This window comes from Scaptodrosophila lebanonensis, unplaced genomic scaffold (genome assembly GCF_003285725.1).
Source record: "Scaptodrosophila lebanonensis strain 11010-0011.00,11010-0021.00 unplaced genomic scaffold, SlebRS2 tig00001415-arrow-pilon, whole genome shotgun sequence".
NCBI classification, from domain to species: Eukaryota; Metazoa; Arthropoda; class Insecta; order Diptera; family Drosophilidae; genus Scaptodrosophila; species Scaptodrosophila lebanonensis.
The window spans coordinates 4,108,204-4,122,062 of record NW_022060742.1 but is presented as its reverse complement, the minus strand read 5'-3'; the positions used below and the strand labels follow the sequence as shown (position 1 = coordinate 4,122,062).

The 13,859-nt window shown below is 39.9% G+C and overlaps 4 protein-coding genes across 4 annotated transcripts; 2 read left to right on the top strand and 2 right to left on the bottom strand.

Moving 5' to 3' along the window:
• Window positions 1-4,006: 4,006 nt before the first annotated feature.
• Window positions 4,007-5,557, top strand: LOC115632854 (elongation of very long chain fatty acids protein 4-like). Its single transcript, XM_030530114.1, has 6 exons — window positions 4,007-4,166; window positions 4,224-4,396; window positions 4,468-4,602; window positions 4,665-4,827; window positions 5,010-5,181; window positions 5,241-5,557. The coding sequence occupies exons 2-6, from the start codon at window positions 4,314-4,316 to the stop codon at window positions 5,534-5,536; spliced, it is 849 nt and encodes a 282-aa protein (XP_030385974.1). The 5' UTR covers window positions 4,007-4,166; window positions 4,224-4,313; the 3' UTR covers window positions 5,537-5,557.
• A 311-nt stretch (window positions 5,558-5,868) lies between these two features.
• LOC115632152 (valine--tRNA ligase) lies at window positions 5,869-9,492 on the top strand. Its single transcript, XM_030529169.1, has 5 exons — window positions 5,869-6,019; window positions 6,077-7,836; window positions 7,889-8,338; window positions 8,511-9,140; window positions 9,322-9,492. Exons 1-5 carry the CDS (start codon window positions 5,914-5,916, stop codon window positions 9,370-9,372), a joined length of 2,997 nt encoding a protein of 998 aa, XP_030385029.1. The 5' UTR covers window positions 5,869-5,913; the 3' UTR covers window positions 9,373-9,492.
• Window positions 9,493-9,503: 11 nt separating this feature from the next.
• LOC115632153 lies at window positions 9,504-11,895 on the bottom strand. The gene is made up of 3 exons (XM_030529170.1): window positions 11,691-11,895; window positions 10,438-10,596; window positions 9,504-10,378 (listed from the first exon to the last, which is right to left on the bottom strand). Exons 1-3 carry the CDS (start codon window positions 11,893-11,895, stop codon window positions 9,504-9,506), a joined length of 1,239 nt encoding a protein of 412 aa, XP_030385030.1.
• A 1,018-nt stretch (window positions 11,896-12,913) lies between these two features.
• LOC115632753 (50S ribosomal protein L7/L12) lies at window positions 12,914-13,670 on the bottom strand. The gene is made up of 2 exons (XM_030530000.1): window positions 13,605-13,670; window positions 12,914-13,535 (listed from the first exon to the last, which is right to left on the bottom strand). The coding sequence occupies exon 2, from the start codon at window positions 13,522-13,524 to the stop codon at window positions 12,976-12,978; it is 549 nt and encodes a 182-aa protein (XP_030385860.1). The 5' UTR covers window positions 13,525-13,535; window positions 13,605-13,670; the 3' UTR covers window positions 12,914-12,975.
• Between the last annotated feature and the right edge of the window lie 189 nt (window positions 13,671-13,859).

The window sequence follows — 13,859 nt, the reverse complement described above, 5'->3', positions numbered from 1 at the left end:
AAAAAATAATTTTAAATAATATTACCGAATATTTAACTTATATGTATATTACATTTTAATCGATATTGTGATTTCTTACATAGTCAGATCATGTTGCGTATGGTATTTTAGTGCTTAAATCTAAAGACTTTCTTAATTAAGCACTCCTTACTTGGAAGAAAACTTGTGGTGAATATGCAAATTTGTTAAATCAATTAAAAAATAAATAATAATAATAGTAATAATAATAATAATAATAATAATAAATAAATAAATAACCTAAGAACGTTTTGAGATAGACTAGCTACTTTAATTTTTTGTTTAATTCTTTATTCTTTATTTAAGATCTGTCCTAAGCAGGACAATTATTAAATTTTATAGTAGCATTGGATTTGTTCAATCATGCGTTATATGATGATGGTTGTGACGTGATTAAGCTATATCGCTGAGTTTTTATATTAAAGCTTCCAAAAAATGTGCTCTTTATAAAGTTAATTTCGGATTTTCTGTGGCATTTAATCATAACATACAAGTAGACTGATTTACTTATTTATTTTAAACAATTTTAAAGAATGAGAACTGATCATTTAAGATACTCTTACTCTCATGCATTTCAAATGTCAATGTACATTTGCTTATATTATGGTCTCTACTGTCCTCTTCTGGATATCCCAACATCATTTTAACACATTGACAAACTATAGCATGGGAAGCAGCGACAATGGTCAACTAAGCCACGAACCGCAGCCACTCACGCCAAAAGCAACAACAGCACAAGCCACAAAAATAAATTATTCAATGCCCGATGCACGCTTCAATGCATCAACGTAACCAAGAGCAAAATGATGGAAGGGGGAGTTAATGGGATGGATAGCACGTAACATCTAGTAATATACTCATCTATCTGCTGCCCCTGCACTGAAACTACATGCAAAAATGCGCATATATAACTCTCTATAAAATTCTATAAAATGTGTGCTACACTTTTTTGGTTCGCTTTTGGTTTTAACCAACTTGTCGCCTTTATGTATGTGTACATACATATGTACATACATTCATTCATATATATGTGTGTTGTTGCCGGCATACAATTGTGTGACTGTGTGCGTGCTTATTATAACAATCATACTAACTCAATTATACGCATACATATGTAAGAGCGGACACATGTTGATGATGATGACGGTAACGCCAGGCCACAGGACATCATGGCGTATGTGCAACTTCCTGATGATAAGCAAAGCCAAGTGGTTAACCACACGAACATGCAGCCTAACGCAATCCCCGACACGCACCCTCACACCAACATTCACACATTGAAAGACAGACACACAATGCCCAAGGCTTACAAATGCGAAGGGATGTAGTTTCAATGAAAATTGACTCTTGCATTTTTGGGTATTTGCCCTATGATTAAAATCATAAAAATGAAGGTGCTGCGGTCAACCTACGATATGAGTAGAGTGACCAACTGAATCTTTTTCTACCCTGTATTCAAAGGGTAAAAGGGTATACTAGTTACCCTATATGGGTTTGGTTTGTGAAAAATAAAAATTTAACAGGAATGAGAAAGCATCTAGCATATCCATTTATCCGCCCGCCTGTCTGGATGAACACCTGGATTTCGGAGACGGTTGAACCCACATTTACCAAACTTGATATGTAGACTATTAATCTCCAGACAACGCGATTTTAATTTATAATAATTTTTCCCGCGCTACCGTATTTGCCAGTACTGTCCACAAATGTCACTTCGCCTTCATAAAGTAAACTTTGCATACGCCATTAGTTTATAGACCTCATTTTTTTAAATCGGTAAACTAAAAAAATATTTATTTTTTTATTTCTACTAAGCGCTCTGAGAACAACGCATATAACACAGTGGCGGGAATTTGTTTTCGGATAGTTAGTGTTTGTGCTTTACACTAGAGTCTATCCAATAGCAAAATGCTAAAATTAATTAATTGAAGAAACCGGATTAATTGGAAACCACTAGCCAATGTTATGCACCAAAATTATCGAAAAAAAAAACATTACTTATAACTTCGAGATAAGGCTTATTCACGTTTGATCGCCGTAATTTACACTTAAGAATGGGTTTTGCATTTAAAAAATACATTTAGTTGGTCACCCTACGCTATCATATAATCTTTTATGGCAATGCCAGACAATTGCGGTTTATGAAGCCAACAATCAACGGAATGTTTGAAGTGCAAAAAATAGGAAAACGAAAACATGCCACATAAAATAAACCCTTTAACCCCTTAACCCTAGGGGCCTGATCACAGCTGCGCTTTACTCTAAATGTAAACAAAACGTGTGTGTATACATATGTACGTGTATGTGTGTGTGTTACTTTCATCGTGCAACGCCGTAGGTGCAAACACGTAGAAAAAAAAAACAAACACACAAACACATAGCTATATAAATAAAGGCAACAATAATAGAAATTCCAAATGTAGAAGTAGAAGTGCAAAACCTAAAGGGGCAAGCCCAACTGCTGCTCCTCAACAGATTCGGGTTACGACTTGGCATAAACATAGCCAAATGGAACGTGCCAAATTGGTAATACCCTCGCCAGGTCGCACAACTTACAAGTTCAGGTATACAAGAATTTTACAGCATTTTACGACGTTCACAAACAATTATTTTCATTTATTTTGTTGATATTTTCATATCCATATATTTTGAATAATTGTTTAATAATTTAGAATTCGTTAAGTTTCTTTAAAATACATAGAAGTATGCTGACCTCCTAACCTTGGTAGAAAACGTAATTTTCGTCAGTATACATTATTAAATTTACATTATTTTATTAACCCTAAATGGAATACTTCCTATAAGTGTAATCGGTTTTCTCAAAAACCAAATTGAAACTACAAGTTACATACAAGTACTTCTTCAGTAGAATTCTTCAGCGGTTCCCAGTTGTCCAACTATTAAGACAGGCTTTCTAAACTTGATGCTACCATAAAATAGTTACAAAATATGTATAAATAAGTAACATTTTTGAAATTTAGACGAATTTGAAGGACGGAAAGGTTGATCGCAAGCCGAAGAGCTCTTTAGAAAAATCAAATCAAAATGAAATGAATGATTACCCTTTCAGCTTATTCACTCAAAATGTAGAAAAACATAATGCATGCGAATGTATTGGAAACTTATGAAGCGTATAAAAGCCAAACTCTTCCTTTGCAACTGAAAAGCCCAACAATCAGGATGTGCAGCGCATGTTTTGGCAAGGAAACCACGTCGTGAAGTAATGTTCAACTTGACGATGGCTTTCAATTTCTCAGCTCACATTGTGCATTTATTTCTTTTCTCCTTCATGCAGTTATACATATTATTTGTTTTCTTACCTTCTCGCAACGCGGTCTTTGTTGCATTGTGTAGTACGTCCAAAGATTTATTATGTGCTTCACTGATGCACTTATTAAATCAAGATATCACGACAACAAACATTACAGCGAATTACGTTTCAATGGAAACGAGCTAAAAAGTTATATTCGTCTGCGCATTAGAGTCTTCCTTAATATAAGGATATTTTCTCCATAAACTCCCAAAGGATATCCTTTGATGTCTATATTACCAAATCGTTGAATAGAAATCATTTGTTTACTTATTCCACTTATGATGCAATTGCATTAGATATGACATCTGATTTTTTAATAAGTACCTTTGGTTCTTGCAGTTAGGAAAATATTGGGTCGTATGTACACGTATGTATGTATGTACACATGTCGCCCACTGTATGTAGTTTATGAGAGTTAATGTATATTCATATTTATAGAGTATTCATATATGTACATATATATTAATGCACATATGTACATATATAAATATGCCACATTTCCTTCTGGGTGTTACGCCTAACCAATATAGTATATCCTCGTACTGGGTAAACACAATTACGGTCGATGTCACAAAGTGCCGTTATGTGGCGTGCAAAGTTGCCTTTGCTTTTGTCGTTTTTCTTATTAATATTAAGTCGAAGCACTATATAACAATACCAAATTCCCGAAAAAAAAACACATAACTAAACAATATTTAAACATTTGCCATTATTCGCAACTACTTTATATTAAAAACAAATAATATTAACCGCGCAAAGAAACTAAGACGGACCGATTGCAAGTGTGTACACACCCCACGTGACTGATCTTAAGAAGGAGACTAGCCTGTTGAATGTACACACTTACAATATATTTTGAAATTCATCAATGTTGAGCTTGTTCAATTTGCAGTTAATGATTGTGGAAACTTTCACGGTCGAAATGCTATAGGGTCAACTATAAACGTGCTTTAATTTTAATTACATATTCAATTAGTAAAAAATGGAAACTGACACCGGCATGGCAACGCTTCAATGGCCAAGTCAACGACATAAAAGAGAGCTGGCGAGCAGCGGGCCCACTCAGTTCGTATTAAATTCTTTGAGAAAACAAACAGAATGGTCTCAAATGGTACTAAAAGCGCTTCCCTCAATAGATATAGTTATCCTTTTGCTGAGCTCGTGGATGAACGCACACAGTCGTGGCCACTGGTGGCATCACCTAGGAATGCGGCGGCTTTACTGACCCTATACTTACTCATGGTTCGCTACGCTCCCAAATGGATGGCCAGGTGTGTAAAATTATAAACATGAAAGACTAACAAAACTTTATACTAAACAAGTCTTACTGCAGACACAAGCCTCTACAGTTGAGATTGCCTATTTTCTTTTATAATTTGGCAATGACACTGCTGAACGCACACATTTGGTTGGAACTCTATATTTCGGCGCGTGCTCTGAAGTACAATATTTCATGCCAACCATGTCGAGTCAGCTACGATCCATATGAATTGCGCGTAAGTGCCTAACATAATTTGTGCTTAAATAATTACATAATTTTAAGTTTAATTGGGGTGTTAACAAAATATTTATTTATTTATCAATGTTTCAGGTATATACATTTTGTTATAAAAATACATTGATATATGGATTTTTTAATAATACAACACCTTAAGTCTCTTCCGATTTGTTTTTTCAGATGGCCGCCGCATTTTGGTGGTTCTATATTTCCAAGTTGCTGGAGTTTTCCGATACTTTGTTCTTCATTTTGCGCAAGAAGTGGTCCCAATTGAGTTTCCTTCATGTTTATCATCACAGCACCATGTTTGTTCTTTGCTGGATCATTGTTAAGTGGATACCCACAGGATCAAGTAAGTTAAATCCTGCGTGTGACTAGTTTTGTTTCGTTAATATGCAAACTCTTCGACAGCTTTTGTTCCGGCCATAATGAACTCATTCGTTCACATTATTATGTACAGTTATTACGCACTAAGTACATTGGGCCCTCGCATTCAGCCGTTCCTTTGGTGGAAACGTTATCTGACCGCTCTGCAGTTACTACAATTTATTATTGGCCTCCTTTGGTGCGTACATGCCGTTCTGCAACGATGCGAATACCAACCTTGGCTGAGCTACACCAGCGTTGTATATATGATATCTTTTTTGTACCTCTTTGGGCGCTTTTATTCGCAGAAATATACAAAAGCGGCAGTTAAATGTGAATAATACCCAAGCTATCATGCACAAATGTCGAATTTTCAAGTGGAATAAAAAAATCATACAATTCAAACCGTAATTTTCAACGCGTTTTACTTTTTTTGAATAGGACAGCTGTAAATAATCATGAGTGTCCTTAATATTATTTGTGCAAGAATTAATGGTGTCACATATTGCACTCAAATTATTATTAAAACTATTTTATTATTATAAAGTGCTTACTGAGTTTTGGAATGTAATTCAAATTTCGATAAGCCGGTTCAATTTGATCAACGACAGCTACAATACTGAGCATCAGCTGTTTGTGTTTTGTTATTTGTCAGAAAACAGTGTGTACACACTCACACTGAAGATTTTTAGTTCCGTTTTGTCTTTCTCACATAACAATGCAAAAAGTTAAAGTGTTTTCACGCAAATTACTCAAACACAAATACCTCTGCCACCGAATCCATCAATATGCAATACCTGCGCTCCATTACACTACAGCTAGTAGTAAGTACGCTTAAACTTTCATTGATAAAGAAGCCACTGAAATTTGTACTCTTGCAGAGACGGATGCCGATTTGTCACCGATGTCACTAGCACCTGGCTATCAGCCTCAGCAGGTAGAACAGGCATACTGGGAGCGTGAGAAGAAGCAGAAAAACCTGCCCAATGACGGCGCCAGATGCAAGCGTGGCTCGTTTCGCATGCTGCTACCGCCACCCAATGTTACTGGAAGTCTGCATTTGGGGCACGCATTAAATGCAACTATTCAAGATGTGATAGCGCGACAGCATCGTCAACTTGGTTACCAAGTGGAATGGGTACCTGGCACCGACCATGCCGGCATAGCCACTCAGGTGGTGGTAGAACGCACATTGGCCACTGCTAAAGGTAAAACGCGACAGGAGCTCGGACGCAATGCCTTTCTCAACGAGGTGTGGAAATGGAAGGAGGAGAAGGGCGCTGGCATTTCGGAGGACTTGCGTAAACTTGGCTGCTCGCTGGACTGGCAGCGGCAATACTTTACAATGGATCAGAACCACGCAAATGCAGTGAATGTAGCCTTTGAAAAACTGTTTGACGAACATCTGATAGAGCGTCGCAATTCATTGGTGAATTGGTCATGCGCCTTGCTATCTGCGATATCGGACATTGAAGTTGAATCGCTAGATATTAAGGAGCCCATGGAGATTGCAGTGCCAGGATACACACAAAACGTGCTCTTTGGGCGTATTTTTGATTTTGCTTACCGCATTGTTGATAGTGAGCCACAAGCGGACGGTACCCCAGAAGAGATTGTGGTGTCCACCACACGACCTGAAACTATTCTCGGTGATGTGGCAGTGGCTGTTCATCCGCAGGATCCTCGTTACATAAAGTACCGCAACAAACCAGATGTTAAACTGCAACATCCATTCCGCGAGGACACTATTCCGCTTATTTTCGATCTGGCCGTTGACAAAGAGTTCGGAACGGGTGCTGTAAAGATCACACCGGCTCATGACAAATTCGATTTTGAGTTGGCATCCCGTCACAAACTCGATCCTATCCAGGTTTTCAATAGCAGTGGCCACATTCTAGACACATACACGGAATTTAAGGGAAAGCCGCGCTTCGAAGCACGCGATCTCATTGTTGATCGTCTGGATGCCCTAGAATTGTTACGCAGCGTGCGGTCCCATAGCATGCAATTACCGTTTTGCTCTCGTTCCAAGGATGTCGTGGAGTATATGATTGTGCCGCAATGGTTTCTTAAGTGCAAAGACATGGCAGAGGCGGCCCTCTCTGAATTACACAGTGGTCGACTGCAGATAATGCCACCAAACTTTGAACTGGATTGGGACCGTTGGCTACAGAATAGTCGCGATTGGTGCATTTCGCGTCAGCTTTGGTGGGGCCACCAAGTGCCCGCCTACGAGGCTCGCGATGCCAACGGCAATAGTTGCTGGGTGGCTGCAATAAACGAGCAACGGGCCCGGGAAAAGGCAAATGTTCGTTTAGGTACCACCGATCTGACACTGACACGCGATCCCGATGTGCTGGATACTTGGTTTTCCTCGTCGTTGTTACCATTCTCAGTAGCCGGATGGCCGCAAGAAAACTTTCGTGATAAATATCCATTGGATCTGATGCAGACAGGCCATGACATTCTTTTCTTCTGGGTAGCACGCATGATGATGATGGGTCTAAAGCTTACCGGCGAGGCACCCTTTCAACGCATTCTGCTCAATGGCATAGTTTGCGATGCGCAAGGCAGGAAAATGTCAAAGAGTTTGGGTAACGTTGTAACACCACAGCAAGTGGTACAAGGTGCTAGCTTGGAGGTGAGTTCGTACCTACTTTTTAATTATATAATCTTATTATCTTATCCGCTAGAGTCTAAAAGGGGAACTGCAAAAATCCCGGAATGCGGGCATCATAAAGGAAGATGAGCTGATTACCTCAAGTGCCGGTATGAGCAAAATGTTTCCGCAGGGAATTCAGGAATGTGGCACTGATGCATTGCGCTTTACTCTGCTTAGTCACAATATTAAGCACCATTTCATTAATTTTGATGTATCCACATGTCATACGAACAAACTGTTCCTCAACAAGATCTGGCAAGCAACGCGTTTTACGCTGGCCGCTGCTAAAAGCTTGGGCATAGCTCTTCAAGAAATCGAGACAATGAATAGTGCCACGCTAAGCATGTGGGATCGCTGGATAATTGGACGTTTAGCTGAAACACTGACCATATGCTCCGATTGCTACAACAACTACAACTTCCATATGGCAACCGCGGCCTTGAAGCACTTCTTTTATCAGAACCTATGTGATGTTTATATAGTAAGTTGAGCTTATGCAATGTTTATATGTTTACCGATATCAACACTTTTTATTCCAATCATTTTACTATCGTATTACCGGGTTTTTTCTTCCTTACGTAAGAAATCTCTGTGAACGGAAATCTTTTGTATTTGATCGACCATTTTTATTATGCTTATTTTTTCATTTCCAGGAAACAACGAAGCATGCGATAAAGAATAAAACGGCTAGTGCCTATGTCAACGTAGCTACCCTGACCACTTGCCTTAGCTGGGGTCTTCAGGCCATGGCACCATTTACACCATTCGTTGCCTCCGAGCTCTTGCAACACTTGCCGCTCAATGTTGAAGTCAAACTGTCCCACTACCAAGACTCTAAACTGGAGGCTGAAGTTTCGGATATCGTACAGCTGTGCCAAAACGTGCGTCAAGTGAAGTCACGCAATCAGATCAGCAAGAAGCACGATCCCAAGCTCTATCTCTTTGCACAAAACACCGAAGCCGAAGGCATTTTGCGTCGCCATTTGCCGCAAGTGCAAATTCTCACCCGCTGCACAGGAGTCGAGCTGGAATTGCTGAATGAGGACTCAAAATTCTCGAAGAAAATCAATTTCTTTTCGACGGCCGGTGCGCTCTGCTCCTTCGGCATTACCATGAACAATGAATTTGATGCGTCGCAAGAGAAACAAGAGCTAATGCTACTGGCAAACAACAAGAAGTTGAAGAAATTGGTTACAGAGTTACGTAACTACCGCATGCGTGTGGATAACGAGGCATTTCAGCTGATGGCGGACAAGGAGACTCAGACACATTTTCAAAACAAAGTAAGTTGCAAACTCGGGAGAACATTTAGCTTTAAATATTCTGAACGTTCACTTTTTGATGAGTAGAATGTTCAGCTCAGTCGGAACTGTTTCACCCATGAACAGATCCAAAATTATACCACGAAAAGGCATAAATAGTAGCTGATCACTTACTCCAATTTATCTTTCTTTGTGTTTGCAGATTAAAGAACTGGAAGCAGAAATTGAGAATCTGAAACACCTGGCAGCGTAAACCTGTGATGCTAATGCCCGCTACTTGTTTATAAATTGAAACTAAAAGTGTGCATATTGTTTGTTTTTTTGTTATATATGTATAATAGACCAAGTCTTCAATTAGTTCGTAAACCATTAAGTAACATAAATTTAAATCACCGGACACGCAACTTGCGAGAATGACAAGTAGAAGCCACGATTCGATATGTCTGCATCCTCATTTCCATCCGTTACCGCGTACAGCACAAAAGGTTTCGTAAAGCTTGTCGTTGCCGAAAAGCCGAGACCGCAAAATCGATCGCCTGCCAGGGCGACGCCTCCCTGCAGCGGATTTGGAATAATTATGAAGTCTGTAGTGCAATCCTGACTTTGGACTGCAGCTGTGGCAAGTAGTGAGGGATCTATAGCGCCCACATCGTTGGTCATAGTGAACGAGTATGTATCGGAGCTCACTTGACTCCAGGATATTGAGCACATGCCGGCGCCCATGCGTACGCATATCCCATAGGCTAAATTAGCCAATTGTCTCGTGCCCGGTACTCCGATCGTGTTTAATGAAGAAGATGCAGCCGAGGCGTAGTTAAAACTGGCCACAGTTCCAGAGCTGGACAAATGATATTGCAAGCACCCTGATGGTGCTAATGTAGATGAGGCGCATGCCAGCATCCGCAACTGGAACTGCCAAATGCGATTAAATACATAGCTAGATGATGTGGCCACCGTTATGGTAATCGGGGTAACACCATTGAAGTCCACGTAGACATGCTGGCCAGCATTTTCGCCACAAATCGTTGGCACACGTGAAGAGCCACCCGTGATAGTCAGCGCATCGGTGTTGCATAAGCCATCACCATTGGGAGGCGCCAATGACAGGGCCATAAAATCAATCCGGAGCTGACAAATGCTCGAATCGGGTGGTGTGATTACTATTGTGCATCGCCCGCCACCGGCATAAGTTCCCGGATAATTGCTGTTGTAGAAGTATGTGTTGTTATATGTCGTGCTCGCTCCACAAGTGCGCTGATCTAAACGAAAGATATAGTAAGTAATGGTTGGAGCACAGAGAACACTTCCTACTACTTACATATGCAGCAAACGGCTTGGTTTGTTATGGTTGAGCAACTTCCGGCGGCTACACCAGTGGTATCCGTACACTCACCACTGAGGACGCATGTGCCGGTTAGCCTGTTGTTGCCTGTGCACAGAGCGTTCGAAAAGCGACCAATTGTGTAGAACGGAAACCCTGAAAAGGACCAAAAGATGAGCATAAGAAAGTTGTGGTTCAGAAGCTTTCTACACCAAGATTTTGTAATAGTGTTATACAAGTATTTATCCAATTTGAATATTTCCTTTAAGTTAAGAGAACACAAGTTGAAAGCAATAACACTTGGGAAGCAGATAAGTTTTTACAGATTGCGCATTTACTAAAAATTTAAATATCTATTGAAAAATATATATACATTTTAGCTCGAAAGAAAAATAACAAATTCAGAGATCTTTCAGATGCAGTGAAAAACCAAATTAGCGAATCTTAAATTAATTTCGTGTGGCTATGATTTGATCTCAATGACTAGAATAGCTGGAAATACGAAACGCTCGGAAAGAGTTTCTCAAACTTCGAAATTAAATAAAGTTTATTTCTGATTTAAGTTAGGCGATCGATATTATTTTTCACATATTCGTTTGACGAATCCAATTTATGAAGGTTATATTGTTGAAATGTAATGGGGACACTATATCCTTTTCAACATACATATATTTATAGGTATGCTAATTATATGTATTTGGAAAATCTTACCATCGATTAGCCGGTCGATTCATAAATCAAAGTTATTTTCTATGTGCTACACTTCCACATTATTTTAAAGTTTTGAAAACAAATTTAACTAACAGGCCGAATTAAAACTTCCCCAGCCGATATGCTATGGTTACGGGCCTTTTTTAAGCCAACATAAAATACATTTTATTTAAAGCGACCTAATTTCTCCAAAGGTATATTCCCTTTTCAAATATGGCAAAGAAATTTTCCTGTGAACATTGAGTTCTAAGCTTTCCATACAATTTCCTCAATGAACACTTCCCCCAGCTTCAAACACAACTAGTGCCAAGCGCTTAAAACTAAAGAACCATCCACGACCTGCGCTCTGGGTGATAATTGAAGTTTGACCCAAATAGTACAACGACGACGATGGAGACAACACAAATCGCAGCACTAGCTCACCACTCAAACACGCGATACATGAAACAACACGGCGCCAACGACAATAATACAAAATTCTTAAGAACGACAATATCAACAAAACGACAAAAGTATCAATAGTGGCTCTCGCTACTTACAACGGGGATGTCTTGAGTTCGATCTGCCGCCTTCCAGCTCTGTTTCCGTTAAAAAGTGAGATTGGGGCTCAACACTGTGATGACTGGAATTCTCAGCAGCCAGTTGCATTAGGCTGCTGGCGCGTGCCGCATTGTAAATGCCGACGATATAACTACTGTAGAATATAACGACAATGGCGAAGATGCGCGCGGAATGTGCGGCCATGGCTTAGAACTAAAATTCACTTTTGGTTTTAACTCGAAACCGTCGAAACAACCGAAGAGTAAGAGCACCACGTCCGAGTGCGCGCCAGTTACAATTGAGACTGCGCTGAGATGGGGCCAGCTTACAGCTCACCTATCCAAACTGCGCATAGTCAGAACGCAGGTGCTAATTGGGCTACAGCGACGCCGGCGCGATGCAGCTGCTCAGCCAGCGCCGACGACTGTAAATCGTGTGGAGTTTATTTCGGCAATGAATATTTAGATCAAGCACGCACATTGAGAAGCGGTTGTGGCTTCCCAATGCGGGACAGTGCTACTATTGGCATTAAGTATTACTTTATTTTGATCAATTCATTAAAAGATCAGCGAGCAAACATCGAGGAAAGTGAAAGATATGAAATACGAAATTCACTTACTCGATCTACATACATATATGTAGCTTGATTCGGCGGAGGCCATTAATTTGGCACGAACACGACGCAGACGCCGTCAAAACGGCGCATATCCCATGATGGTAGAAAGTACACTGCTACGCTACGCTAACTATACAAACATATTGACTTATGCAAATAGGCTCAAGTTGGATTTGCCGCTCAATTTGATTTTCTTTGTAGACAACACGCGCATGTGTGATCAATCACTAGTCACAGTTTCAATCATGCCAGTAGATGCCACAGATGTGGGCGTGATGTAATGCGTGTAACGGTAAAGCGAGCAAAGTGCAATCTATGCCGGCAGCTCGACGCAGGCAGCACGCACGACAATAATTAGCGCACGCTCACTAATCGAGAAATGTACTACTACTAATTAAAGTTTAAACTCAATTTGAAGGTAAAAGTGGCAGGCGCGCTGTGATTGTTTTCAATTTTTAGTTCAGGCGTGAAGTATTTAGGGCGACATCTTAATAGAAAGTTGCAACAATGTGTGAGATATTAACAGTTACAAGAACGCGCGCGCGTTCATTTATGATGTTACTAACTGCAAAAGAGAGTGTGAGATACACTTTTCTTTCAATAAAATTATGTCTCACGTTTTTTTTTTTTATTATTATTACCATTGCTAAACATAACTAGCAGCTAGCCTATTCAATTTCAATGACAGCGCCCGCCTTGGCTAAAGCCTCTTTCAGCTTCTCAGCCTCCTCTTTGGGTATGTCTTCTTTGACTATGGTGGGTGCACTTTCCACAAACTTCTTGGCCTGCACCAGGTTCATGCCTTCGAGCAAATTCTTCACCTCCTTGATAAGCGCTACCTTTTGCTTCTCATCGAACTTTACTAGCTTTACTTTAAACGATGTTTGTACTTTCTTTGGTGCTGCCTCCTCTTCGTCATCGGCTGCGGCTGCACGTCCAGCGGGTCCTGAGGCAACTTGTGGCACAAATGCAGTATCCGGTAAATTGAGCTTTTGTTTCAGGAGCGTACTCAGCTTCGCCACCTCAAGCAGATTTAGCGCAGCTATGTTGTTTACAATGCTGTCCAATTTAGGATTTGGAGGTTTAGTCGTGCTCTCTGGCACCGGCGGTACCATCTTATCAGCGGGTATGGAGGAGGCTGCAGGCACGGCAGAGCTGTACATGCGGTGACAATAGCGGCTTGTCATTTGACGAAGAACGAAGCGTGTGATTTGCATTTTTTTGGTTTCTGCAGTTAAAGAAGAATTAATTTAGTTAAAAATTAAACAAATAATAAGTATATTAACTGAGTTATTACGTTTTTTCGATGAAAATAAACTTTTTTGTAACCGCAGAAGGTTATGTGAGCAACAGCGATGGCAGTTTGAGAACAACCGATAGCCTAACAGCTGTTCAAAGTAGTGTAATCGAGTAGTCGAATATTAAGTAATTTCCGAATTGCGACATGCAAACTCGTCAAGAAACAACAAAATTGTGTATTTTTGAATAAAATCTAATATAATAAAATCAATAAAATTTATTTGTTAATAATTGTGCACATTTAAGCGCATTG

Coding starts and splice junctions, on each gene's coding strand:
- LOC115632854 (XM_030530114.1), top strand. CDS start 4,314: ATGGAAACTGACACCGGCATGGCAACGCTTCAATGGCCAAGTCAACGA. Junction 4,397..4,467: donor GCGAGCAGCGGGCCCACTCA/GTTCGTATTAAA, acceptor TTCCCTCAATAG/ATATAGTTATCCTTTTGCTG. Junction 4,603..4,664: donor GCTCCCAAATGGATGGCCAG/GTGTGTAAAATT, acceptor GTCTTACTGCAG/ACACAAGCCTCTACAGTTGA.
- LOC115632152 (XM_030529169.1), top strand. CDS start 5,914: ATGCAAAAAGTTAAAGTGTTTTCACGCAAATTACTCAAACACAAATAC. Junction 7,837..7,888: donor TACAAGGTGCTAGCTTGGAG/GTGAGTTCGTAC, acceptor CTTATCCGCTAG/AGTCTAAAAGGGGAACTGCA. Junction 8,339..8,510: donor ACCTATGTGATGTTTATATA/GTAAGTTGAGCT, acceptor TTTCATTTCCAG/GAAACAACGAAGCATGCGAT.
- LOC115632153 (XM_030529170.1), bottom strand. CDS start 11,895: ATGGCCGCACATTCCGCGCGCATCTTCGCCATTGTCGTTATATTCTAC. Junction 10,597..11,690: donor GAACTCAAGACATCCCCGTT/GTAAGTAGCGAG, acceptor GGTCCTTTTCAG/GGTTTCCGTTCTACACAATT. Junction 10,379..10,437: donor CCAAGCCGTTTGCTGCATAT/GTAAGTAGTAGG, acceptor TCTTTCGTTTAG/ATCAGCGCACTTGTGGAGCG.
- LOC115632753 (XM_030530000.1), bottom strand. CDS start 13,524: ATGCAAATCACACGCTTCGTTCTTCGTCAAATGACAAGCCGCTATTGT.